Here is a 27,418-nt window from a genome sequence, read left to right on the forward strand (position 1 = left end):
TTCCAGCTCCATGGTACCCTGCCCAAAGGAAAGCTCAGTACCGCTTCGTTCTTAGTCCAGGGTCTGTGTAAGCCTCTGTCAACAAAAAACCACTTCTGATCACCAACAGTGTGCAAGCTATTGCTGAGCATATAGCAACATCATCATCCACCTGGACAATTACAGCATTTCTAGTGTCTAAACCTTTCTGGCAGAGAACTTTGAGATTTCTAACACAGGGAAAATACTGTCTAAAACTAAGATCTATTGCATGCTATTTATTGGTTAATCACCAAACAGTAAAGTTCTTGGGACAATTTCTCAGTAAAACTATATTAAAGTCAATTGAAACAATTCCAGGAAACAGATAATGCTCTGTGCTCTAATATTTTTTTTATTTGAGTGTTTACTATTAGTAAATTTTGTGTGGTCCTGTAATTTCAAGTGACATATTTCAAGCCCACGAATCTCATGCCAACATTGCTAGGAAAAAAAGTCCCCTATTATTCCACATCTCGATAGCTGCAGTGGGATTAAATCGAGGAGCAGAGTTCTAAATTGAACCATTACTATTCCTATTGATGTAAATAATACAGTACTTCAGAACTAAACCCACGCACAGAAAAGTCAAAACTTGATTGTTTTTAGTTTTGCTAGATCACATCATCAAAAACTCCTTTATCAATGTCAACAGCTAGAAATTCAGAGTGAAGACATCTTTTCCTTTTAAATAGTCTGACAGAAGAACTGATATTCTTGTTCTTAAAATAGAATTAATGACCTATGTACAAAATCCAGTATTGTTTCCATACATTATAAATAAATCTGAACTGATGAGTATCTTTAAATAAAATATCCGCAGCTATGTTGGCACAAGGGACATTTCTAAAAGGACATGAGACTGCTGCCTTAGGACAATTGTCATAAGAGAAAATTACTTTCATACCATTTCCTACTCCTTCCACACGTTTTGTCAGGAGAATGAATATATCATGCATTGCATTCTGTACTTGCTGTAGTCTGTCACAGGAATGAATTATCACCAAATTTTAATGCTTCAACACTGCATTTTTATTCTGATATTCTCCCTTTTTTCTCGATCTTGTGAGAAAAATTATAATAATAAAGAGAAAATAGCAGAACATTTATCCATTTATCCATTCCTTTGACACCCTTAAGATTGTAACCAGAACAGAAAATTATATGAAAATGATTTGTTCTTACACTAAATATAGACACAAGGAAAGAAATAAGTTTAAAATTAATCAGTTCCCTGAAGAATATGAATCCTTCGTCCATCTTCAGTGCCCTAAAATGCACTTCTACATTGAGCATTGTCATCAATTAAAGCTATAGACAGTATTAAACATTGACATCTGCTACTGTGATGTGCACTGCTGTGAAGTAAGACTGCAATTGGACATGATATGCCGTTTTGGTACAATGAGGTACAAAGAAAAGAAAGGCAGAGCACTAGACCTCTGACATGTTTTATAAAAGCATAGATGTTAGGAAATCAGAACTCTGCAAGTCCTTGTCTCTAAACCAAAGAGGGACACATTTCCACGAAACATGCAGAGTATGTTATATTTCATGCTTTTTGGTCATGGCTTCTTTTAAGACAGAATGAGATACAGGTGCATAAATTGACATTTTCTCAGTACATAACATTTTCATACCAAGGAAGACAGAAAACACCAAACAGCTGCTTATGACAGTAACATTTTATAAACATTATCATGCTCTTTCTCTCTTCAAATATATATATGTATATATATTTACACACATATATACCCATTACAATATCTATATACACACATATATGTACAGAGCAATGACATTATGAGTAAAAATAGCTGAAGAATCTTTTGCAGGTGAGCATAGGATGAGCTTGCAGCTAAGTATGCTGTGGTAACTGCCCTTCCGCATGTCTTCACCCAGGGATAAATGTAAATAAAATTATCCTGTATGCCTGCAGAGTATGAGTATACTCAACAGCAGTTACCATAGCCAAGTTCAAATTGCATCTTCTTCTGATGTGACTAGTTCACCTAATTAATCCTCCCAGTGTCAGGTCCATCCTGTAAGGCACTCTACCATGATGTAGTGAATAGCAATTCCCATCCCAAAGAGATTATATACTGTATTAGTCAGAAATCAGAGAGAAAACTGAGGCACGAAGAGGCAAAATGACTTGCCAAGGGCATGGAAAAAAAGTCAGTGAAAAAGAATTTGATCCAGGTTTCCTAACTGTCGTGCCAGTATCCTTTCTCTTTCTAGGAGGCATAACATAGAACCGTAGAATCATAGAATCAGAACCATAGAATCATAGAATAAAAATCATAGAATCATAGAATCATAGAATCATAGAATGGATTGGGTGGGAAGGGACCTTTAAAGGTCATCTAGACCAACCCCCAGCAATGAGCAGGGACATCTTCAACTAGATCAGGTTGCTCACATCCCCGTCCAGCCTGACCTTGAATGTTTCCAGGCATGGGGCATCTACCACCTCTCTGGGCAACCTGTTCCAGTGCTTCACCACCCTCATCGTAAAAGATTTCTTCCTTATATCTAGTCTAAATCCACCCTCTTTTACTTTAAAACCATTACCCCTTGTCCTATTGCAACAGGCCCTGCTAAAAAGTCTGTCCCCATCTTTCTTATAAGCCCCCTTTAAGTACTGTAAGGCCACAATAAGGTGTCCCCAGAGCCTTCTCCTCTCCAGGCTAAACAACCCCAACTCCCTCAGCCTTTCCTCATAGGAGAAGTGTTCCATACCCCTGATCACTTTTGTGGCCTTTCTGTGAACATCTATTCACCAACCTGAAAAGCAAGATAATTTAATGACTGGAGCTGATGCGAAGATTATTACTGTGATATTGGTATATGGACCTGATATTTTAACCACCTTTAAAAATAGACTTTGTACTTCACAAAGTTCATCTAAAAAAGCCTAAACATTTTACAAACTACAAGTAACTACACTTAACTATCTATGAATTCAAATTCAGATTAGAAGCAGTGTAAATTGAGGAGCTGTGAATCACATCATGGGACAGAGAAACTCAGATCCCTTGGGTGATGCTGGGAGGGACGTTACAGCCCATTTCCCTGCCCTGGTAAATCTGTACATCTGTCCTGCCCCTGTACTCTGCTGGTAATATGACACCTTGTTTTCCAGCACTGTTAGTTACTAATAAAGTGCATTCATTCTCTTGCCCACAGTATCTTCCACTGGATTCTAAGAACATGAAAACTTGTTCTCATGAATGAGAGAATAACTAGTAAACTAGTTCTAGTTATTTGTTAATAAACTCAAATTGATGGGTTCACACTAAAACAAATGCATTTTAAGGTAACACAATGCAGCATAAATGTGCTAGCTTATCATTTCACTTTGGTCAGATAAACCACGATTCTTGGTGAAGAATCAAAATGAACCTTTGGTTTGAATCTTAGTAAGCATAAGCATTTATCACATACCACATCTGGCATCCTCCCCACCTCCAATGCATTGTTTTCACTTAAAAAGAAGTTTTTCTTATTGAATTTAGTTTAAAAATAGAAGTCTCTACGTGGCACTAAACTGTATCACCTAATCCAGAATCTGAGTTTAGGAAGGTCATAATAAATTCATTCACTATTGGTCTGAAATGTATTTTTGTGCACATACACCAAAAAATCTTCTTGTTGACAAGAAGCAATTAACTACAAGCCTTAGCAGACTCTAGTAATAGTTAAAAGTTCACATTCTCTGGAAAACTAATAATGAAGTCTGTTAGCCATGTATCTGCATTGTAGGTAAACTTTAATAATTTAAAAATCAAATAAGATCTCCATTATCCCCAGAAAGCAAGTAAATTGTTTTCATATTAATAATACAGTGATATTATTATAGTACCGTAGTCAAGGTCTTTTTCTAATTATGCACTCAATAATGAAAATAAAGGAATTATAAATCTATCAGTATTCAAAAAGAAAATTGAATAGTACAGGGAAAGTCCATGGCAGTTGCAAAAGATGTTAGATCTTGTGGACAAGGAAAACATAGTTATCCTCAAAGATCATGGGTCACACGGCCTGAAACAATAGAGAAAGAAATCACAGTTATAAGTTTCCAGTTATCTTCTTCAATTTTGTTATGAGCAAATGGTAAACAATTTCTTTCAGAAGGAGTCCTTTTCCAGCTTTCGTCGAAACATTGGCAGAACTGTTTCTGCCACGATAACTTCTCATGAAATTTCAAGAAATTTTATGAATCACATGTGTGGGTAATACATGAGAACAGCAATTCTTGGAAATCTGAAAATGAAGGACAATGTAAATTAATTAAATTGAGTATCTGATTTAAAACCAGCAAACCTAGGTACTTAAGATTTTCAAAAATGAAAGAGCGTGAAAAAGAAATCAAGACCGATGTAAAGAAACACCTTTGCATTCACTACAAAAAGTAAAACAGTGACTTAACAACTCCTTCCTAACTCTTAGAAAATGGCAGGAGAATAACGAGACTTAAGATCAATGAAGACAAAAAAAAATTTGTGCTTGTAAACTGACAAGAATAACTTGGAGAAGTTTATCTAATAGTCAATAACCAGGGATATCAATGTAAGCATCTTAAATACCTAGCAACATTAATTATTACTAGCTATTGGATGAGGAGGAATATTAAGACATGAGAATTTCATTTTTCATCCTGTCAGGTGCTGTTTAATTCTAACAACCACTGAAGAGAACCAATTTTAAGACAGCTATACAAATCTCCTACAGGAGACCCTCCAGATGTAAGATATTAACCTTTACAAGTAACTAAATAAGCATTGGAATGAATTTTGGGGCCAGTAAGAAAGTAAGATTAAGAAAAAGATTTAATAAGAAAGTGTGGAAAGCCCCAGGGAAAACATCTGTAGCAAATACAGTGAAATTCTGTCAGCCTTGATTGGGGAGCAGTACACTGAGTTAAGACATGATGCATATTCTCTATGAATACGAATTTCCCTCTGTTCGGACTTTGCAAACTGTTTAAATACCTACCTTTTCTGTACCCTTTAGAGACCCTCTGCGGCTGCCACTGTGTAGCCTGCGACAGAATGGGTCAGGGTCTCTTGGAAGCGCCTTCCTCTGTTTTTTCTGCTGTGCAACCAAGAAAAAGGATCTTACTATGGATTATTAGCATTCAGGAGAAATATGCTCTTAGCGGAGATACAGTGAAATTGTCAGAGCAGAGAGGGATCTTTCAAGTGCACAGTTTGAGCATGCCAGGAGTCTGCCATGCTAAACACACTGTTCTAATACAGAGGGACTTCTGGTATAACTCCTTACTACCTCCTTTCCTGACTATGGTGAAAAGCTGCTGGTGCTTCCTCCTCTTCAGTTCTCCTCCAAGCTAAACTGCTCACTAGGTCTTCCTGCTTCTCCATAGCCTGAAGCCTGGCAAATTTACAGCAGTAAGCCATCATTTTTCCACAATCACTTACTGGACCGCCAGTTTTTGTGCTCTTGGCTGTTCCAGTCTGTATCGAGCGTCAGTTTGTCTGGACATCTTCAGCTGGGCACAGTCTTTTCAAGCAGGATATACATGCTTAAAAGTAACAGTTACATTATAATGCCTAGCTATTAGGCATTAGTATGCTTACCAGTGCTAAAAAGTCTTTGCAGGCCGGGAGGGCTCATCCTCTGCAGCTGTCTGGAAGGGATCGTAGACATTGCTGAGCTGCCGTCCCCCACCAGCTCTATCGACACCGATAACAACAGTGACACAATTCAATGACCCTATGATTCCTGACTAACCCTTGACCAACCTCCTTGGGGTTTTCCTTTAAGGTTTTACACATTTCCATGCTGTGTTTTCCTCTTGAATGCTTCAACAGCTGATAATCCTATCTCCACAATCCTACTTCTATCTAAAATTTTACCTTTCTGACCTTTCAGCAGAACTTCTCACAGCTCTATCTCAGCAGTATGAGCCAAGGTTATGCAGCAGGGCTGTATGAGAGCTGGGACTTGGAGCCCTGGACACAGATACAGGATCCCTGGGTTCATCTGGGTGCACAGGTGTCGTGGTTTAGTCCCAGCCGGATTAATCACCACACAGCCACTCACTCACTCCCCTTCCTCAGCTGGACAGGAGAGAGAAAATATGATGAAAGGCTCATAGGTCGAGACAAGAACATAGGGAGATCACTCACCAATTATCATCATGGGCAAAATAGACTTGACTTGGGGAAATTAGTTTAATTTATTACCAATCAAAATCAGAGTAGGATAATGAGAAATAAAACCAAATCTTAAAAAAACAACACCTTCCCCCCACCCCTCCCTTCTTCCCAGGCTCAACTTCACTCCTGATTTTCTCTACCTCTTCCTCCCGAGCGGCGCAGGGGGACGGGGAATGGGGGTTACGGTCAGTTCATCAGACGTTGTTTCTGCCGCTCCTTCCTCCTCACAGTCTTCCCCTGCTCCAGCATGGGGTCCCTCCCACGGGAGACAGTTCTCCATGAACTTCTCCAACGTGGGTCCTTCCCATCGGCTGCAGTTCTTCACAAACTGCTCCAGTGTGTGTCCTTTCCACAGGGTGCAGTCCTTCAGGAACAGACTGCTCCAGCGTGGGTCCCCCGCGGGATGGCAAGTCCTGCCAGCAAACCTGCTCCAGTGTGGGCTCCTCTCTCCACGCGTCTACAGGTCCTGCCAGGAGCCTGCTCCAGCATGGGCTTCCCACAGGATCACAGCCTCCTTCGGGCATCCACCTGCTCCAGCATGGGGTCCTCCACGGGCTGCAGGGCACAGCCTGCCTCACCATGGTCTTCACCACGGGCTGCAGGGGAATCTCTGCTCCTGTGCCTGGAGCACCTCCTCCCCTCCTTCTTCACTGACCTTGGTGTCTGCAGAGTTGTTTCTCTCACATATTCTCACTCCTCTCTTCTCCGGCTGCCGTCTCCCAGTTTTTCCCTGCCTTCTTAAATATGTTATCCCAGAGGCGCTACCACTGTTGCTGATTAGCTCGGCCTTAGCCAGTGGGAGGTCCGTCTTGGAGCTGGCTGGCATTGACTCTATCAGACACAGGGGAAGTTCCTAGCAGCTTCTCACAGAAGCCACCCCTGTAGCCCCACCGCTACCAAAACGCTGCCACGCAAACCCAATACAACAGGTTGTATAGCCCTTGCTATTCTTTGCCAACTTCTGGACCCCCATTTGCTTAATACACATTCCTAGGAAAAGACTCTCTCCATCTCTCCCAGAGCAGACTGGAACAGAGGGCATCTGCCTGCCCATTACCTGGTCCGGCTCAGGGTCAATCATCTGAGACGTTAAAGTTCTAACAGACCAGGAATCTTTAGAAAAGGAAAAGTTGTTTCTTTCCAAGAACAAAGTGAGACCTCCTGCTAGTTCTGGGGCTGGGATTGTGTCTTTTAAGGCCTGGATTCTTAGCAAGGGAGCTTTGATGTGATATTCAACATTTTTTTTTTTTGCTCACAGGAGGTGCCAAAGTACAGCCATAGAACTAATATGATACAGGAAACATGGCAAACTTTTAGCAGTATGATACTTTACTAATGGTGTTTAATACAGCCACTTGCTCGATCAGCTGTGGCAGAACACGATACCAGCCAGATGCTGCCTCCATCTGCAGGACAGGTGGGACCTGGGTGGTCAGTTTTCTCTCTGTCCTACCAGAGATTTATACAGTCCAGGGGTCTTGGCATGTGTGACCAATTATGGACTCTCTTCAGTGGTCATGGGAGCTTCATTTTTTTATGCCTTACCAGGAGAGGGGAGACTACACATTAATCATTGACTTAAGCATGATTTCAGCTACCCATGATGGGCAGTTATGAAGTTTGCAGTAAAGCTGCATTTGCCAGGCTTGGGTACTGTGCTGAAAAAGTGGTTTGAAACAAAGGCAGTACCTAAGCACTTCACTGATGTTATAACTAGCGAGGGAGTGAGCAAGCAATCACCCATCACTCTGGTTACTTTTTGCTCAAGAAGCACATAGTCAGCATGAGCCTTCTGACTACCAGCTGTGATAAAATCAGGCCACAGGATTTGGCATCACTACTGCCTACAGTCTATAATATCAGGGAATAGGGATGATATTTTATCAGATTTATCAAATGTATTTATCAAATATTTTCTCTAAGGCATTCACACGTGCAAGAATCTGGCAAATGCCCTGAGAAATACTGAATCCTATTGCACAAATGTTAAACATCTTGGGAAGATGTTTATATATAAAAATATTTTTTTTTTCACCAGAAAATATAATGTATTTTTCATGATAAGGCCTGCATAAAGGACATTTTCATCTGAGGAAAAGTGTAAAAACAATTTAAACTGCTGAACAAAAGCAACACATAATTTTCATTCTGTATTTTGGAATGAAAAGAAGTAAATAATACAGAATGCAAGGGTATTTCATAGTGATCTGAGGCTTTACCATCGTTCCTGCTTCAACAGACAAGGAGAATCACAAAGATTTCTTGTAAGAGCCGTCAGTGTTCCCTTTCTAGCTGTCTGTACTGGTAAGCTGAAATCACACCTACAGGAAGATACACAATGAGTATAACATAGTGGTATTAATAAAAAGTTTAAGAAGTTACACAGGAAGTTACCTAAAAGAGTCATCAGTCCTGAAGTACAATGACAATAAATATACAATTAAATACTCCATTAATATATCCAGAGGGAGTACTGGAGAAGACCTGTTACCACAAAATGATCAAAATGAAAGGTCAGTGTTAATGCCATGATATCTAACTAGTTCAGTTTTTTAGAATTTTTACACTGATTGGCAAAAATGATATATTCCTACTACATTTCCGCAAGATAGCTACAGCTACAGTTAAGTGAGAAATTTTTCCTGTCAAATCTGTTTTTGCCAGACATGTTATATATGACAGCAGTATCCGACAATGGGCTTCTAGTTTGGAGGACATGAATTTAAGCAATTTAAAATTATATATGTGTCTATATACATCATTGTGAGTCCATATTAACTCCCAATCCAGAATAAAAAATGTTAAAACAATGAACCAGTACCCAGGTGATCAGACTTGGGTGATACTGAAGGTGAGGGACACCAGCTACTGAGTCCTCATCATGTCTCCTGGGCTCTTCTTACATTGGTGATGACATGCTGATTTTGGATGTGCTTTTCTGTATTCTTTATGAAGGAAGTGTAATTCCTGTTTCTCCTCCGTTAGTTATTAAGACTTACTCAGTGTCCGTTGACTTCTGATCTGGGTATCCTGAGAATCTGTACATATATGCACTGAGATCCTGAAGACCTGCTAATATAGGTATCATCAACATTTTTCTGTTGTTCCTTCTGATGCTTCTGCATTTCCATTCACTCTCCACTAATATCAGTCTTCATGGTTTGTTATAATTCCTTGCACAGACAATATAATCACAAAATTATATCAATGAATCACGTGCTGACAGCTCCTGACACTTAGCTAAACAAAAACAAAATACCTGCACCATTAAAAAACAATGTCAGAGTCACTAAAGAACTGCAGGATGAGAAAGAGACAAATTTGGTTCAAAAAAAAAGCCTATCGATATTGTAGGAGCTGCCACCACTTCCTGAAAATGACACTGTTCATCTCTGTAATGAGAAACTACAGTCACCTATGACTATTTCCCAGGAGGTTGCCCCACAGCTTATGCAAGAGTAGTTCTCAGCAGACAAATACTAGAGACAAAGGTGTTTAGGAGACTGGGGAGGAGGAAGGACTGGGAAATGTGCTGAGAAGACCACAGCCCAGGACCAAGCACAGCAAACTGATCACAACACAAACAGGTATCCAGACCTGCTACCCCCAAAACCAGCCATGCTAAGGGACCAGGGACTCCCATTCATCCAAGAGCAATGCAAAGATTAAATGAACATGGTTAGAACAGGTACTTATTTTGTTGTTTCTTAATGTATTTATAATGGTGGAATATATTACTGATATTTTTAATATTATTATTAATTGTCAGCAGGAAAAGGAAAAGATGACACTAGCAGATAGTGCTTTTAAAGACTGAGCTTCCCAGGCAGAAAGTCCGAGTGCAGCACAGCAGCTCCATACTGCTGTCTGGAGCCAAAGACAGACCAAGCCTGACCCCTGGCAGGATCCCCAGCACTGCACAGCCACAGGCAGAGGATACTACATGTTTCTTAGACAGTGCCTAGCTCTGGGATGCTCTTAGTCATGCCTGGAAGCTGATTATCAGACACCTAAGCCTGCTGTCACTAGTGCCTGGTCACACTGGAGCATAATTCCACCCTGACATAGCACAATCCCCAGCCTTTCCTTGCCCCTGCACTGCACGGGGTGAGGGGAGGCCAGAGACCCGCTCTACAAGATCCTCAGAAGCCATGTAAGACAGGAAAAGGGTTCGGGCTCAAGCTAAGCAGCTGAACTCTCCAGGGACACCCACTCATTTCTACCAGGAATGCCAAACTGTACATCTTTCTGTATCTAAGGACACTGCCTTCCTAAGAGAAAGAGCAGCCTGGCAGGCAGGATGCTCCTGTCTTATGCGGAAAATGCAAGTTCAAGTCCCTATTTTAAATCAGGCCCAAGTAAAGATTGGAGGCTGAATTTTTTGGGCACAAGGTGTTGCTCCATGCAATGCACTATTCTGTACACACACTGGAATTTACATACCTGGTCCCTGGGCTGCGGCAAAAGTTACATCCAGCTGAAGCACACCTCGAGCACAGCCAAAGGCTTGGGCTATGCTGACATGGTGGAGACCCCTCCAGCTGCATTGAGGATCCCATTCCTGGAGCTGTCAGTTAACGTTTCCCTTGAACGTGGGCAGCTCATTAACCACGGAGCGGTGTCAACTCACAGATTTTCCTGTACATGCCTGGTGGCAAGATTATAGACACTTACGGATTAAGAGACAGCCAGGTAGTACCAATGACAGTGGTATTATATGGAGATACATACAGGACCTGAGTCTGCTTGATGAATTTGACCTATATTTGCCAAGGTTATGGCTGCAGTGCTTTCAAGGTTTGATATTTTGAATTTTCTAGTGCTTTTCCATCAGTAAATTGCTATCATTATTGATAAAGCCATTAATACTTCAGTTTAGATTCAGTTACTCATAATCAGATGTCACAACTGAAATGCTGAAAACAACACTCAGAGCTCAGTTCAGTAATTCATAGAAAGAGTAAGCATAAAAGGGAAAAAAAAAAAGGTGCTATGCCAAATTTCCTTAGATGATCACAGGGAGGATTAAAGAACATTAATTCTCTCGTTACTCATCTCATTATAAGGTCAACTGCATCTAAAGGCTAAGTAATATGCTTTTCTGTAATACCGAGATCTTCAGGGAAGTATGATTGCTGCATTTTATCAGCTTGGAAATGTCAATTGGAGGAAGTGAACGAAACGAGTCAATAAGGTTTATTCTACTTTCAGAATTATCCTAAACTTAGAGCAGAAGCTTAGAAAACTGTTAGAAAGAAAAATAATAATAAATACATTCCACTTCTAGGAATAAGTTATGGATCTAGTATCAGCTAAGTGGGGGAAAAGACTTTCTATTGAACTTCTTCACCACATTAACTACAGATGCAGCCCAAAGCATTGATCTCTCTATTAATCATTCATAGGGTTTGTAACTCTAACAGGTAGTAACACTTTTCCTACCTCAAACTTACATCAAGGGCTTATCATTCGTCCTTCATGTAGACAGCAGGACAACTGACACTCCACAGAGACATTATGAATACAGCCAAACACCATAGGATTATTAAATAGTCCAGGTAACTTTCCTCATCTTCCTAAGAGCAGGTTTTGCACACTATAACTTTCTACAAATATATTACTGTCACAATGACTTGCTGTTGAGATTTTTAGTCGAAGCACAAAGAAAAAAGTGATCCTGTGCAAAATGAAGGACTACAGCATGAAGAACTTTCAGTAATAGTTGCTGACCTTTCACTATAGAAAACTGTTAGAGCAGTGAAACTAGGAATGAGGATTTCTCAGGGGCTGCTAAGGGGTTATGCAGCCTTTCATCTGTGTACTAATTTAAATCCCGCCTGGACTAGCATTCTTCTTTCAGCCATACTCAGCTGACAATTGCCCTACTAAAGTTAAATGATTGCCATCAGCTTAAGTGTGGAAAAAAATGTTAACTCTTAGCCTTCTTTTGTATTATCCAATATAATCCCAGTTCCGTGGGACTTCCCAAGACAGCCTCAGCATCACAGTGGAAGGCACCTGGTCCACTGGCAATGAAAGTTACAGAACTGATCAGAAATAATTGCTTTACAGCAATAAATTTAGATGGCCTCCATCTGGCTTCACATCTTAAAACGCATAAAAACCAATCTTCTATTTTCTTTCCCATAGTATGAAGAATACAACCGCTATCTGCAGCTTGCAGTGTAATCTTCTACCCATACTTTCCGCCAGGCACCTAAATGTCAACAGACCTTGACATAGCTTTCTCTTTAAATCAAAATCCAACCTTTTCACTCTATACCTACTGTTAAAATGCCAGTCCATGCTCCTGTCATCTCCCTCTTTGACCCATATAACCTTCTCCTTTACAGCCTCCCCATGACCTGCATACATCTTTTCTGACGCATCGAAAATAATAAAAAGGCACGAAACAGAAGGACAATGCTTGTAAGGAAAGCAATGTCTAAAGCAATCTGCATATAGCTATTGTGTTCCAAAATACACAGCCTAATGGATATATGCTTTCTAATTGCCTGCAGTGATGGATAAATAAGAGAGTATATTACTAGAGGCTGGTGAAGAGAAAGTGTGACTTACTACCTTTATTTGGACTGCAAGTCATAAAAGAGTCAGAATAAATTTTGAATCCCTCAATGCTTGACACTTCCAGAAGATGACAGACACTGGCAAAAGGAGTCCCCAGAGACTATGAACATGAATAATCAGCACCACCTATTAAATATTTTCAAGGTATTCTGCAATGGGAACAGGTAGACAATGTGTTTATAATGTCGTCAAAAGCGTTAGAATGCAGATGCTCAGACAAAATTGGTTTCAAACTTAGTAATCTCCTGTCACCCCTTTTTTAGGAGTTCATTCTTCACATCCTCAGAAGCATTACATGTTAGTCTTTAACACAGATGCATTTTCTACATGTTTGCATGTAATTATAAAGTTTGTCTGAACAGTCATTGCCATTTTGTGTGCAGAGGTGTGCGACAGCGCGCAACACTGAGGCATAAACCTCAGCTTCTATTCACTGAAAATCCAACCTTAATACTTAGAAAAGTCTTATCAGAAAGTGGGATGCTGGTTGCAGGAACTTATTGTCTTCTCTGTTTGCTGGGATACATGTTTAGGGCTTTATCTGGCAGGACCCTGAACGTGCTGCTCCTGACACCGTGAAGCAAGCAAGCATGTGGGTAAATTTAAACAGCTGACTCACCTCATTGACTGTCTGGGTACCATGTATACATGTACAGGGTAGCACATGATTAAGCACTTCATGGGATGTCAACCAAAATGTGCAGACTGTTACACTGCTCAGACTAAGTGGGAAGTGAAACATCCTAAATACTTCAAGAGTATATGTGTGTTTATGCTTATGTATATACGTACATACATATGTTTACATACATATAAACATGCATTTGAGTGTGTGTGTGTTTTCTACATTTATATTATCATGGCTATTGAGTATTTTATCTAAGAAGTGACAAAGTTTGAGACTTGCTCTGTTCTGATACTGATGAGTTCACAGCCATAAATGAAACGATCGCAGACCATATTTCTAGACAATTTTGAAGAGAAGTAACACTTCCCTAAGGCATAAAATGTGTAATTTTCCCTACTCCTTCTCTGGAGAAAGGACTGATTCTCAAGAGTTAATACACAAAACAGCAAATAGCCCTCTAAGTGAAGCAGCCTCTACCCCATTTGAATTCGAGCATTGGTAGCATAAAACGTTCTGTGATTTAAGACGCTACCAATAAATTTTGAAAATAGTGACATAAAGTATATATCTATGTTATACATATCTTTACAGCTACCATCACAGTCATCTTTGTATCTCAGCTGGAACATAAGGCCAGTCAGCATGGAAAAGGTTGAACTTTGTCATTGCAAAAGACATCTCCTGAGACATTCATGGGCTTTGTGGTTTTGACAGGGAATTCCATACATCTTGACAGACACAGAACATTTTCACAAAAGGATTTTCCTTTTCTGTTTCCACAGAAATCTGTGGAAGTTAACGCCAGCTACAACGGGAACAGCAGTGGCAAGAATAAGAAGGCACAGGACCCTTTCCTGACTTGGCTGTTGGTCTTCCACAGGAATTTCAGGAATTCATTTAATCTTCCCATGTCTTGATTATTCCAGCTGTAAAATGGGGATGACCATCCCCACTGTCCTTCATAACATGACATGAAATCCATGCATGAAAGCCAATATTTAAACATCACCCAAACCCCACTAAATCTTTGGAAAAAAAATGTCAATAACTTTGGTGGGTGAGTTTGGATTGAGTGCTCTAATAATAATCTGGCTATTATTATTATTTTATTATTTATATGTATATTATTACTAAACATACACATAATATATATATATCTTCCATATTTCATGTGTCTCAGATTTTTATCTCCATGGTCACTGGAGCCATTAAGGTGAGGTATGTCAGTTTTAACCACATGTATTTACAACTGTATTCCTCAGTTTACACATGACGAGTGGTATTTCTCACTGCATGAATTTTCAGACTGCTAACAGAAGCTAACTGCATTTTCCTTTAAAAGTTTGTGTAATCTGTGAAACACAAAGGCATTAAGCAGTTATATTTTTCTGAATCACGGTGTCTTTTGTAACGACAGCTGTGTATTTAGTTCAACAGTGAAACTCAAACTGTTTTGCTAATGAAAAGGGAGCCAAATAACCAAGTGCTGGAATGAATTGCAGGCTATTAAAAGCGGACAGTTAGCTCATTAAATGAGCCCCTCATGAATTATGTCCCTTCCCTTTAGACTGGCATTGAAATAATCCAGATTTACTTTGTATTCTACAAAGTATTTTTAGGGCCTTCTATGATGAAGATAAGATAAGATACAGGAAATACATACCAAAGAAATGCATGTAGCTTTTAGGATAAGTCACTTGCAGTGCAATTATTTATAGCATTTCCTGTGGGCTTACCACTACCATTGGACTACTGCATATGCACCGAAAATTTATGAAATTTTGATGATATCGGGAAGAACGATTGCCCCTATTTTTCAGACACAAGTGGAATCATGGCTTCACTGAAGGCAATGGGAAAATTCCAATGCATGTCAAGGAGACAATACTGTACATAGGCAATTCAAGCTCAGAAACACTAAATAAAGATGTCCAAGATGAACTGAAACATTTTAATTAGTTCTCAGTAGAGTCAGCTGCATCGATGACACTTCCTTTTCCTTTACAGAGTTTAGTTTTATTCTATTCTCTGTCTTCAGCACCTCCCACCCTGAGTGTCACTCTATGTGGCTCAGATCTGTTTACTTTTTCCTGTTTTCCTTCTCCAGGCTTTGTTAATTTTTAATTCTTTGTATAAATTTAATTGTTTCTTGCCTCGGATATACTTCCATAAAAATCTATAGTCATCTCAACCTCTTGCTTATCTTGTGGCAGGACTGTTCATTCTTCATGCATAACAGCTGAGCAGCCTGGTCCCTGCCCAGGAGATTGACGCTGGATCCTGACAAAAGGGTTCTGAAAGATCTGAGTCAGTCCAAAAAGTTCCTCTAGAGCATGTGCTGAGCTGATGAACAGAAATACTGAGCTGGCTTTTTAAGGCTCCGTTACAAGGACTACATGAAAGCATGTTCTAATTAGTGCCCCAGAACCACAGAGCATTTAATGAGAGTGCGATAATTTGAACAGCTGTCGAGAGGTCTATAGATTACTCCAAAATCCCTCTACTCCTCAGATCAGTGTAAAATTTGGAGAGCATAGCAGCATTGTAGGGCCATACCGTTTGCCAATAGCATCCTGGGCTGCATTAGCAAAAGCACTGTCAGCAGGTTGAGGGAGGTGATCCTTTCCCTCTACTCAGCACTGATGAGACACACCTGGAGTGCTCCATCCAGTCCTTTGCTCCCCAGCTCAAGAGTGACATGGATATACTGGAATGAGTCCAGCAAAGGGCCATGACGGTGATTAAGGGTGTGGAGCATCTGGCATGTGAGAAGAGATTGAGAGAACTGGGAGGGATTAGTTTGGAGAAGAGCGGGCTTAGGCAGGTTGTTAGCAATACACATGCATATCTGATGCGGGGTTAGAGAAGACAGAGCCAGGCTCTTTTCAGTGACATCCAGTGACAGAAAAAGAATCAATGAGTTCAAACTAAAATAAAGAAAACTGCATTTAAACTTATGAAAAAAACTTTTTTCTGTGAGGGTGACCGAACACTGACACAGGTTGCCCAGAGAGGACGTGGAGTCTCCATCCTTGGAGCTATTCAATACCTGTCTGGACACAGCTCAGAGCAATCTGCTGTAGCTGAATCTGCTTTGAGCAGGTGTTGCACTAGGTGATCTCCAGAGGTGCCTTCCAGCCTCAGCAATTTTGTGATTTTCCTCCCCTAGGCAGTGAGTTTTGGCACGTAGCACAGCTCCTCATTCTGAATTCTGCCCCTTCTTCTGCCAAAGATACGCCACCTTGAGCCTGACACTAACCTCTTATTTTCCCAAATTATCTTCTAATTTCAGCAACCTTCCTTTTTGGGCACCAATCTTGAAAAAAGTACATTTTAGGCATGCAAATGTAAGGGACAATTTTTTATAATGCCATTTTTCTCATTTATGACTAACACACTCAGATTTAGATGGCTAGAACTCCGTAAGTAGGCAAGCTTTATTTCTAATAATGCCTAAGGGTGGAAAATAATAAAAAAGGCTATTGACATGTTCCCATAGATAAACAGGTATCCAAATATGGATTAGATCTAGATTTGAAATATATGATTATACAAGTTTACGAAGTTTAAATCAATTTTTATTTTCATGAAACTTCTCCTACTTATTACAACCGTATGCACAGAAGTCAAGAAAATATCTAAGAGCATAGCTTGGAAAAGAAAGATGTACTATACAAAACAATGTGTGGATGACAGCTGCTACTCCCCCTTTAAATCTGTGTTGAATAGTATCTTCTTTGCTTACCATTCAATACTGATGAAGGTGGCATCGCCAGGCCCTCTGAAGCTGAACTGCTTGTGCTGTACACATTTTCCTTGCTAACATTGTACACTAATTTATTTTTCTCAAAAAGAACCAGACAAACAATACACAATATTCAACCTACCTGTGGAAACACTGATGAATAATGTGAGAACATCTCAATAGCTTACATTAGTAGTACAAAGACTGAAATCAAGACGACTGGATTCAGAATTTACTCCCTCAAAGCTGGAGGGAGTTTGGATGCATCATTCCAGTTGATATCCACCTCTATTATGCTTCTACAAAAACCCCAGGAGCCTGCTCCTCATAATCCAGAAAAAGCGTGACAGCGCTCGCAATAATCGCAGGGAATCCCCGGATTTGCCATTATTGATGGGTAGCTCTCACATTCCCCTGCAGAGTTCAGCAGGGAAGTCAATCAATGGGTGTTTAACTCTGGCTGGCATGCTCTGCACTCACTCCTGTGGTTTCACTGCTCCCGCCTCCTGCCAGCACCAACTCCAGAGCTTTTTTCTGCAGGGCTGGCAGCTGTCTCCATGCCTCTCTGCTCCAGCCAGCGCTGCACAGAGACATCTCTGAAGTGCTGGCAAGAGAACTCAAAGAGATTCCAGCGGGCAGAGGAGATCCCCTGCCAGGCTAAAGGAGCAAAGGACTGAGGGAGAAGGAATGACTGGGCGATTGAATCCTTTATTTTCATGTCTGTATAAAGGACAGCAGGAAGCATGTGGTACCAAAGGAAAGAATTTTCCCCCAAAAAGTGGCACAATTCTTTCTGCAAGCCTTTCCGTGCTCTCAGAAAGAAGTAACTTTTACTTCTCAGATGCCTCAAAAGGAGTCTGCCAGGGGTGACAAAAGAAAGGTAGAAGTTAACCTTCTGACATGGCAATAGGATAAGCCAGTATGAAGGAAGATTATACTGCAAAGAACTTCTAGGTCTGAGAAGAAAATTGTCTTTGATTCAGCAAAAGAGGAAATGTAACACCAGAGGATTAAGTGAGGGAACACAGTGAAAATGACAAACCTGAGAGAAGCCCCTTTGCAGCAACATTTTGAATAAACAAAGCTGCAGGGGTCACAGCGAGAGACAAGAATAATTGCCGGGACATGACTTTAGGTCACACAGTCAGAAGAGAACTGTTAGGCTAGGAGCTGCTTTTCTACATGCAGTAAAACTTCAACACCATCAAATGGGAATAAAAAGAGAGGGAAGACAAAGAAAACATGAGTTGAAAGATGGCATCCAAAGCTGTATTTGTTGATAAGGGCAGCCAGGGACAATATAGTCAAGAGGAAAAAACACAGATGGAAACTTAGCACACACTCAGCAGCAGCAAAGGAGGACTCAGCACTAAAGTTTCAAGAAGCAGAAGTGAAGAATTGGGAAAGGAAGGGTTTTCTTAAAGGAAGGGTTTTTTTTAAAGCATTTACTGGATTTGGGAAGAGGAACGAGAGTTTCAAAAGCAGTCCATCAGTCAAGAGACAATGATGAAACACATGCCTTCATGTTTGAGATGCTAACTAGAGAGACCAAGGTGAGCAGCTCCAGCTGAGGGAGAAAGAAATGAGCCATACTGAAGGAGATGTAGGATATAATTAGAGCAGTTTTGGACAGCATGTTTGGAGAGGTTAGAGATGACAGGAATAAAACAGATGAAGTGATAGTACAGGAAGGGAATCCAACTGGTGTTTTCATGCTAGGGAAGGTCTGTGACGGCCTACATTTATTTGAGAGGAAACTTAAGGACTTTGAGAAATAGATGGGAAAAAAGAAGGCAGGATGAAGTAGACACACAAAATAGGAGGGAGGGGCTAATGAGAGAGGAAGGAAGAGAAAGGATGAAGTCAACATTTCTGTGACAGCAGACTGAGAAGCCAATGTGGGAAGGATTAATGATAGAAGTAATTCACGCTGTACTTTAACTTTGTTTGTTCTGCAGAGGCAGATGAAGTCATTGTGGTAAAGTCTACTTTCTGATGGGAAGCTCAAAGAAAAACACCCAGAGAATTCCAAATAAAGCAAGTCACGGTTTTTGTAGGAGAAAAACTGGATGCAGATCTGTGAGTGAAGAGATGAGGACAAAGTGATAGATAGCTAAAATGTCAGATTAAGTATCACCAGGGAAAAGTAGCTCAAGGGTGAACATGTTGATGTAGAAGTGATAATCATTGCCCCATAGTCAATGTCTTATCGGTAATCAGAGTTAGCATTTCTCATTACAGTAGCACAACTGCAGTCCAAAAATTGATCAGAAAGCTTCTCAGATCAGTGTGGTCACGCAATAAACAAATGGCTCTCAAAAGAAGATGAACCAAGTAGGAGCAAAAAAAACCTGAAGATACCCTTCAGGGTGTAGCCTTGCTCTGCTGATTATCTCATAACTTTTTCCTCTCCAGAAAGTGCACTTTATTTTCAATTTCCAGTCTCATATATACCTCCTTAGGCTTGTGCTCAAAATTTACAAAGCTTTAGCTTGTCAGCTCTGGGAATTCTCCATCTTTCCTCTGAATATTAGTTACATAATAGCTTGAGCTAAGCAATCAAAGTAGTGATAGGTCAAAAGGAAGATTTGCCTGAGGTGATGCAGGAAGTTGATGGCAGAGCTTGAAGCTGAATACACATTTCTCTGCTATTCAGACAGCACAAAAACCCCTAGAGCCTCCTTCACTGTTTAGATTTTGTTGGCTTTTTTTCAAAGCAGTACTGTTTCTGAAGCCAAAGCTACAAAATGAAACGGCATTGAAAGAGCTAATAAGCCAAAGAAATAGCCCCAAATGGCACTGCTTTCTAGCTCTCAATAGCACTTCCGTGATATTTTATCTTACAACCAATATTTGCCACACCCCTACTGTACTTCTCCATGTCTTTTCAACTGCCTGTAAATTAGTACAGTTGTTAAGAAGAGGGGAGAGATAGTAAGATGAGTATGTTAAGTTCAGTCTTCCCCTTGGATTTTACATTCCTCACCTTCAAAATAAACAAGTCCAAGGATGCCATAGCTCTTTGGTATTGACATCTCCAGTTATAAAAGATAGACTTGAAGGTCATTGTTCAACCCCGTTGCATCTGTTTTGTGAAACTAAATGACAACTATTGAAAATTTTAGTTCGTAAGTGGTGGCAACAGCAAATACAGCACTGAAATTTACAGGGATGACTTAAACATTTTTTGACATTGCAGAACAGTGTAACGTTCACCTGTCAAGAGTGCAGGATGCAGTAAACAGGACAAGCAAGGAACTAAGAGGGCTAGGACTCCAAGGCCCACTCTCTGAGATGACAGCACTGATTAAGATGACACCTACCTCCTGCACTTCAAATCGTCACTCTTCAGGTTCTGTAGGGCTTACGATTTATCTATGATTCATTAAGGAATGGGCCAGGCATCGTAGCATTACTCTCCTGCATGCCGTTACAACTTTCTCAGAAATTTCAGGATTTTTCTCCGGTGAGTTCATCTGGCATCAGCTTCTTGAGAAAATGCCTTCAGAACTGAACATGAGGCATCAAGTATTTCAGATGAGAAAAACTGGGAAACAGGTATTTCATGAATAAAAGGGATGCTTATCAGTTATACTGATATTTATTATTATTTGTATTATCATAGAGTCTAGGCACTGCTACTTATAAAGAAGATGCTTTCATGCTACTTGGTATAAAGAGGGAGCAAAAAGACTGTTCCTTATCCCTGGAAGTTTATAGTCTAAGACAACTGACAGCTGCTGGATCCAAACAGACAGGAAAATGAAGGGCAGTAATAATGGAATGATGATAAGCACAATAGTAACATCCCACCTCAGAGTTACAGAGTTCCTATAAGCATAAAGAATGGTTGCTCAAGGGCAATTACAGTGAGATTATATAAGGCAGAGGCAAAGCGGTATGTATGTTGAACAATCCTTCTGGATTTCCACTGCTCTTTAAGCAGCTCATTGGAAATTGTTTCTCTGAAGAGAAATGTTTACGAAAGCTGTTTTCTTGCACAAGTCTAGGGAAACATTGTGAGAACATGGGTTATCATGAATTAATGCTTGAAGTCAGGGATTACAAATTCTAGGTTAATTTTGCCATTACATTAGCATAGTTTCTTCTGGTTATTTCTGCGAGCGTTCCAAACACACACATACTTTGAACCTATAATTGCTTACAGGTCTTTTATCCAAACTTAAGCACATACATTTTCCACTGAAAAATAAAAACTGAGCTCTGCCTAGGAACTAGCTAGTAACCCCCTGTGGCATTTAGGAGAAAGACATTTTAACCCTGTTCTATGTAACAGAACAGTGCAACACAGTATTTCTACAAGCAGCTTTGCCCAAAGCAGAAATAAGATAAAAATCAGGACAAGTTTGACTTAGGTTTTGGGGGTGATCTTAGGTAACTAGCTGATAACGCTTCTCGTAGCATTTTTGGCACCGTGCTGCTCTCCACCCTGTAGAACTGCTTTAATGCTCAGAGTAGGAATTGGTTAGGATGGCACTGATTAGCACTTATCACTGTTGCACAAGAACCTGCATCTGAAATGAAGTAAGTACTGCCTGTTGTCAAACTAAAGGTAACTTATGCTATTTGAAAAGAGCAGATAACCAGCTCAAGTCGGTACCTTTTTATAATTTTACTCCAGTAAAGCCGCAGTGCGTACGTGCGGCCGCTGCTTTCTGCTCATTAGGCTGAGGTTCATCGTAAGGCCGCACGGCCATCACACGGCTCTGGCTGGAGGCCGCTCTCGGGAGGAGCCTGGCGCCCACAGGCCGGAGCTCGGGCGCCGGCCGTGGGTGACGGGGCTCCCCAGCGGAGCCCGGCCCCACCGCCCCCGGCCCTCTGCTCGCCCGCAGGCGGCTCCATCCTCCGGGGCCCAGGTCGGCCCGGCGGGCACCGCTCCCGGGGCCGCCGGCGGCCTCCGCAGGGGCCTGGTGCCGCCCCGGCCGCCGGCACCGCCTATGCCCCCCGAGCCGCCCATGGGAATCAAACCGGGCGCCGGCTGCCGGTCTGAGGAGCTAAGGCCGCTCGCGGCGGTGCGTGCCGGGAGCGGGAGGTGGCCCGGCCGGGTCACGCCCGCCCCCGGCCGCGCCACCGCCCCTTCCTGTCATGGCCGCTGCTGGGCTGCGGGAGCGGGGCGAGGCGGCGCGGGCCGGCGCCCCCAGGAGCTGAGGGCCCCGCCGGGCAGCGCGGAGCGGGGTCGTCCCCCAGCCCGGAGCCGGCGGCAGGAGGTGACTGAGGGGCGCCGTGCGGGCAGGGCCTGCGCGGGGGGCAGCCCCGGGGAGCGGCCGTCCCGCAGCCAGCCCACCGGCGCGGGGACGGGACGGGGCGCGGGCGAGCGGGGCCGCGCCGCCTCGCTTCGCGCCCGCTCCGGGGGAGGCGGGGGCCGGCCGGGGTGCGGGCCGGAGCCCCGTCGCTGGCCCCCGCCGGGGGGGCTGGCGGAAAAGCCGCTTGTTCCGGGTGGCCCAGGCGGCCTCGGCCACCGCGGAGTATCTCGGCGCCGTGTTTCGTCGTGTGTAGCCCGGGAGTGAGCTGTTCCTGCGGGAAAAACTAATGCGGAGCGGTCGGTCCGGGTTGGTCCCGGCGTGCGCCTCAGAGGGACGCTTCCGAAGTTGGAGGGAACAGGAAGGATACTTGTCCAGCGGTAAGGCTGTAGAGCGTAGCGTAGCTAAATTCACATCCTCGCCAGTGTGCCATAGTCTCCCCGTGCACAGGGATCCCGAGGATGCCCCTTAGGAGAAGGCGGCGTGGGTACGTGGTGTGCAGCGGCTACCCACTCCTAAACACCTGGTGAAAAAGGTTCACGTAGCACAGCGTGAAATAAGCCGGCGCTGATGGCTGCAGGCAGGAGAGCCTATTCTGACTTTACCTCATGGTAAGACTCCGAAAGATGAGTTTCCACAGAGCTGCATAACAACATAGCAAACCCACCGTGGCTATCTTACGATAGTAAGACGTTTACTTTTTTAATTGTGAAGATAAAAGCTAAATTTCCTGAGTCCCACACAGATATTTGTAATACATCGATTGGCTTTTGGCAAGACAATTCCAGGGGGGAAGGAAGGGAAATCTTGTCACATTCCTTTTGTTTTCCTTGTAGATACCACTGAAGTACCTGCTTCCCACCGCTTTCCTCATTTAACTTCCCCTTGGGGTCAGCTGGTTGTCAGCATGCCTTCTACTGAGAACACCTCAAAACTTTTCCTGGTCCTCGTTTCATTGCTGCTGGTGCTGCCAGTAGTTGAAGCCCTGGACGCAGGAGATACCATCGCCTTCCTACTAGGCCTCACTGTCAGTGTTGTTGGATTCTGTGCCTGCCTTGGCTTGTATGCAAGGAAAAGGAATGGGCAGCAATAATTTCAAGAAGATGCTCAGATGAAGTGAATTTCCAAACATGGCTTAGGGTTGCGATCTGGGATGTAAGACTGATCTTCGATTCTGGGTAACTTTCAAAAACCATGTAGTAGATATTTCTGCAAATCCCTCTTACTGTGCAATACAACAGAATCAAGACTGTACCCAGTAAAAGGGATTTGTAGGATCTGTCCTTGTGACAATAAGATGATTTTATATTGCTTGTGATTAAATATTGCCTTAGAGAAGGGTAAGAACTTTTTGAATGGGGAAGGAAAACCACGGAATGGTTCACAGTAAATGTTTGTAAATGGAACATGTGAGGGAGACCATCAACAAGTTCCATAATTTTGGTTTCAAGGGTTAATCAGGAGGACGTAGCTATTAATCTTCCAGTCAGGATGACACAGCTTTGGAAGTACTCCTAACTAGATAGCTAGTGAGCAGACTGCTTTGGCTTGTGTGCACGCGCTCACATTCTTTGAAATGACAGTTAATACCTAACAGCTCACTGCTGTCACAGGGCTGAGACTCCAGAGAACTAAGAAAACCTGGAAAACTTTTTTTCTTACGTATTTTTGTTTTAGAATGTGCCTCTCCTGTAGCCTGTGTTCTTGTTACCAAGTAGATACACTTAAGAATGGGACCACTATTTTTCTTTAATGTATTTCACAGAGAAGTACGCATAAGGCTACGTAAATCAGATTAGGGATATGCTTTTTGTCTCTTGTTTAGTTTTTGTACTCAGCTTTCCTTTAGGCACACCAGGTTTAAGTCTTATTTCATTTAGTGTTTGTATTTTTTCCCCCAAACTGAGGACCTATTTTAATGAGGAATTATGTGTAGTAGTTCTGCATTAGGGGGTTATTAGAATTATAACAAGACAGTTGTACACATTTCTTTTGCAATATGGAAAAAACATGTTTTGTTAAAATCCTGGTTTTAGCCAGCAGGTCCATTGTTCTCGAGTGTCTTCCTCATGACAAACTTATGTTGCTAGCTAAACATTTAGGCTTCTTACCTAACTGATGCATATGAGTTCCACAGAAGATTAGGACCAAAACCAAAGTAAAAAATAGTGATGCAAAATGGGAGACTTAAATAGTCTTACTCTGTTCAGGCTCAGTCAGATTGTATGGTATACAGTTGAAAGACTCTACTCAGTAGAACATCCAGGACCTGTTTCTTTCTTTAAGTACCAAAGGTGTAATGGCACAGCCAAGAATGTCTACCACATGTCCCTGTGGCTTGTTAGGTGGCTTGTGCTGTGGACATTGCCGCTCTTGCTAGAAATCTTGGCTTTTACCTTTCAGAGCTGGGGAAAAAGGTTAGATGTGATGCAGAGCTATGCATTTTGATACTACTCCTCCCCTTCCTCTGTAAGTGTCTCTGTTCAGTAGAGCACAAAGCAATGGCTAGAAGAGTTATCAGGCAGGTCTTACATAAGTAATTGGGTGGGTAGATCATGTTCTCCAAATTCTAAGATTTCTGTGTGCTGTTTGTGGCTGGTTTGACTTCTCTCTCCAACCTCTGAGGAGACAGAAGCCCTGGTTATTTCAGTCTTGCAATTTATGTCCCTTTCTCATTGTTGACAGAGGGAGGAAGGTAAAACAAAAGCTTCCAAAACTGCATGGGGTTGAAACTGTAGGACTCAACCCAGCAAGCCACAGGAATGTAGGTTTCTGTTCTCAAGTTACAGGAATAATAATGGTCACAAAGTTACTCTGATGAGATGCAAGTCATGCCAGGTAGCTGTTCTTGAACCCTTTTTGTGGCTTCCAAAAGTCAGAAAGGGAGGTGGTGCAGAGTTACTATGTACAAATGAACTTTACAGCCCTAAGAGGAGCTTCAGACAGTAGTGTCACCTTTGAAAGCTGCCTAGCAGCAGTAGATGACCCTGTATGTGATTATTCAAGTGGGTGGATGCAAGCACACATCAAGTGTGATCTTCCATGTTTCAGCTTGGCTAACCCATTGCCCTTAAAAAAAAAACCAACACAGAATCACCACTTATTCACTTTATATTTCCCAAAATTAGAGAATTTTGCCAATTTTTCAGTAGAATATTAAATACTGCTTTTTCAGTAGAATAAATTTTATCATGAGCAGCTTTTCACAGACTCCTTTATCTTCGCTTTGGAAAAGATCCCTGGCAATAGTTTCACAGAATTGTGCAACAGTTTCACTGCAGAAGAACAAAATTTTAGCAGAGTAATTAGTGTCAGGTGATAGGGATATGAGGAACTGTGTTCTTTGCCCAAAACTGTATGTACTTCATTGAAAGGTGTTTGTACACTGTAATGGCATTGTTTCCTGGGTTCTGATAGAAGCTTTATTGTTAAAGACTTGCGTTTGTCAATGACTTGAGTGTAAAGTCGGATACCTCTGTTTTTCTTCTGTCTTAATAAATTTTCACATACGATTTGTCATCAGCTTGATGAAGTATTTCTTACGAAAAGTAAAACTGGGATGACAGAAATTACTGAAACTGCTGAAATTCCTTATATTAAATATTATTATATACTTTTGCTTATGTTAGGGGACTTTACAAACTAATGTTACATAAGGTATGTCTTCAGTTGAACTTTTGTACAGTGAGTGTACTTCTTTTGGTCCTATTACATATTTATCTCATTTCAGTATCAGTTACTTTAGAGCACTTCAAGGGGGCTGGTTCCCTTACTTTTAACCTGACAGCTTGCAGTTGTGAAGAAGCCTGTTTCTCTGGTACAAGGGAAACTTGGAAGTACTTATTTTTCCTTTTGACTATGAATTTTCAACATTACTATTATGTAGTTGCCTTTATACCAGAAAAGCCATTTATGGCATTTTTCTAGCTGGAGATCCAAGGATATAAAGGACCATTTTCTTTTTTTCTAAAGAAAATGTATGTTTTAGTGCTTTATAGTTATTTGAATGATACATTTTTTTTAGACATCAAAAGAGCTTGTTTTATGCCAGCATTTTATGAAAACAGGGTTCTGGCTCTTTTGGGACTTCAGCTAGTGCACAAAGCAATTCACTTTGTGCACTAAACTAAGACTGTTAGTGGCTGTCTTCAGAGCAGAAAGGAAAAACAGTCTGACAAGGCCTACCTCTTAACAAATACAACCTACCCACTAATTAGTGCAAGAAAGCTGCAAGTCAGGAACAAGTAGCTTTTGACCGCTATGATTTCCATCTGCTTTAACAATAGCATAGCTCAAAACCAGCCATCTTACGAACATTGAACAGCCACCGTACGGTCCCTTTGTGAATGGACAGAAGTCCTTCACTCCTCGTGGCATACCTGCAAGTGCAGGTATGTGCAAGGCATACCGGCTAGGTGTTACCATTCTGCTGGGTACAGCAGTACCTGGGACTGGAATACAAACACTTCACCCAGTTCCTAATGCACTTGCTTCTCTGCGTGTATGAAAACTGATAAACCACCTCTGTGAACCCTTTCTCCCTCTCAAATAAATCCTGCTGCTCATGGTGATGCTGCTTCAATACTATTGTGAGACTTGGCAATTCTATGGCATCTTCCATCTGAGAATCCTTACATGCTTACAGGTATTAATGTTTGCATCCCTACTGTATCCTTTAATGGGTGGGACAAGCGGAAGGAGAGTCAGTGACTTGCAGTGCTGTCACAGGAGGTAGGTGGTATCTCCCGGATACTCACTGAGATTTCTGGTCTGTGTTGTGCTTGTGGTTCTCAGCCACCATGCCCCTGGCATGGGAGCTGTCCCTGGACTAGCCTAGAAACTCTTGTGTACTGATTAGACGCAGTCTGAAGCCCTGGTTCCTCTTTGTACAAAGCTGTTTACATAAGCTTTGTGAGAAGGGAGTAGGGAGTTGAGTTCACCATTTATAATAAGATAAAACATGACTAAATGGATAAACTGTAATAGGTCTGTTACC

At 41.7% G+C, this 27,418-nt stretch overlaps 1 protein-coding gene across 2 annotated transcripts; it reads left to right on the plus strand.

The window, feature by feature from the left end:
* Positions 1-22,376: 22,376 nt before the first annotated feature.
* SMIM30 (small integral membrane protein 30) lies at positions 22,377-25,941 on the plus strand. 2 transcript variants are annotated; one of them, XM_059816767.1, is made up of 2 exons: positions 22,377-22,389; positions 23,259-25,941. In XM_059816767.1, exon 2 carries the CDS (start codon positions 23,330-23,332, stop codon positions 23,513-23,515), a length of 186 nt encoding a protein of 61 aa, XP_059672750.1. In that variant the 5' UTR covers positions 22,377-22,389; positions 23,259-23,329; the 3' UTR covers positions 23,516-25,941. The 2 variants fall into 2 exon arrangements, with proteins under 2 accessions (XP_059672750.1, XP_059672749.1); XM_059816766.1 differs by lacking the exon at positions 22,377-22,389 and adding an exon at positions 22,618-22,802.
* Positions 25,942-27,418: the final 1,477 nt, after the last annotated feature.

The sequence above is a fragment of the Gavia stellata genome, chromosome 4 (genome assembly GCF_030936135.1).
Source record: "Gavia stellata isolate bGavSte3 chromosome 4, bGavSte3.hap2, whole genome shotgun sequence".
Classification (NCBI taxonomy): Eukaryota; Metazoa; Chordata; class Aves; order Gaviiformes; family Gaviidae; genus Gavia; species Gavia stellata.

Bases quoted from the DNA above. Each gene is read 5' to 3' on its own strand.
- SMIM30 (XM_059816766.1), top strand. From the start codon at position 22,712: ATGCGGAGCGGTCGGTCCGGGTTGGTCCCGGCGTGCGCCTCAGAGGGA. The intron at 22,803-23,258 runs GTAAGGCTGTAG...TTTTCCTTGTAG, and splicing joins GGAAGGATACTTGTCCAGCG to ATACCACTGAAGTACCTGCT.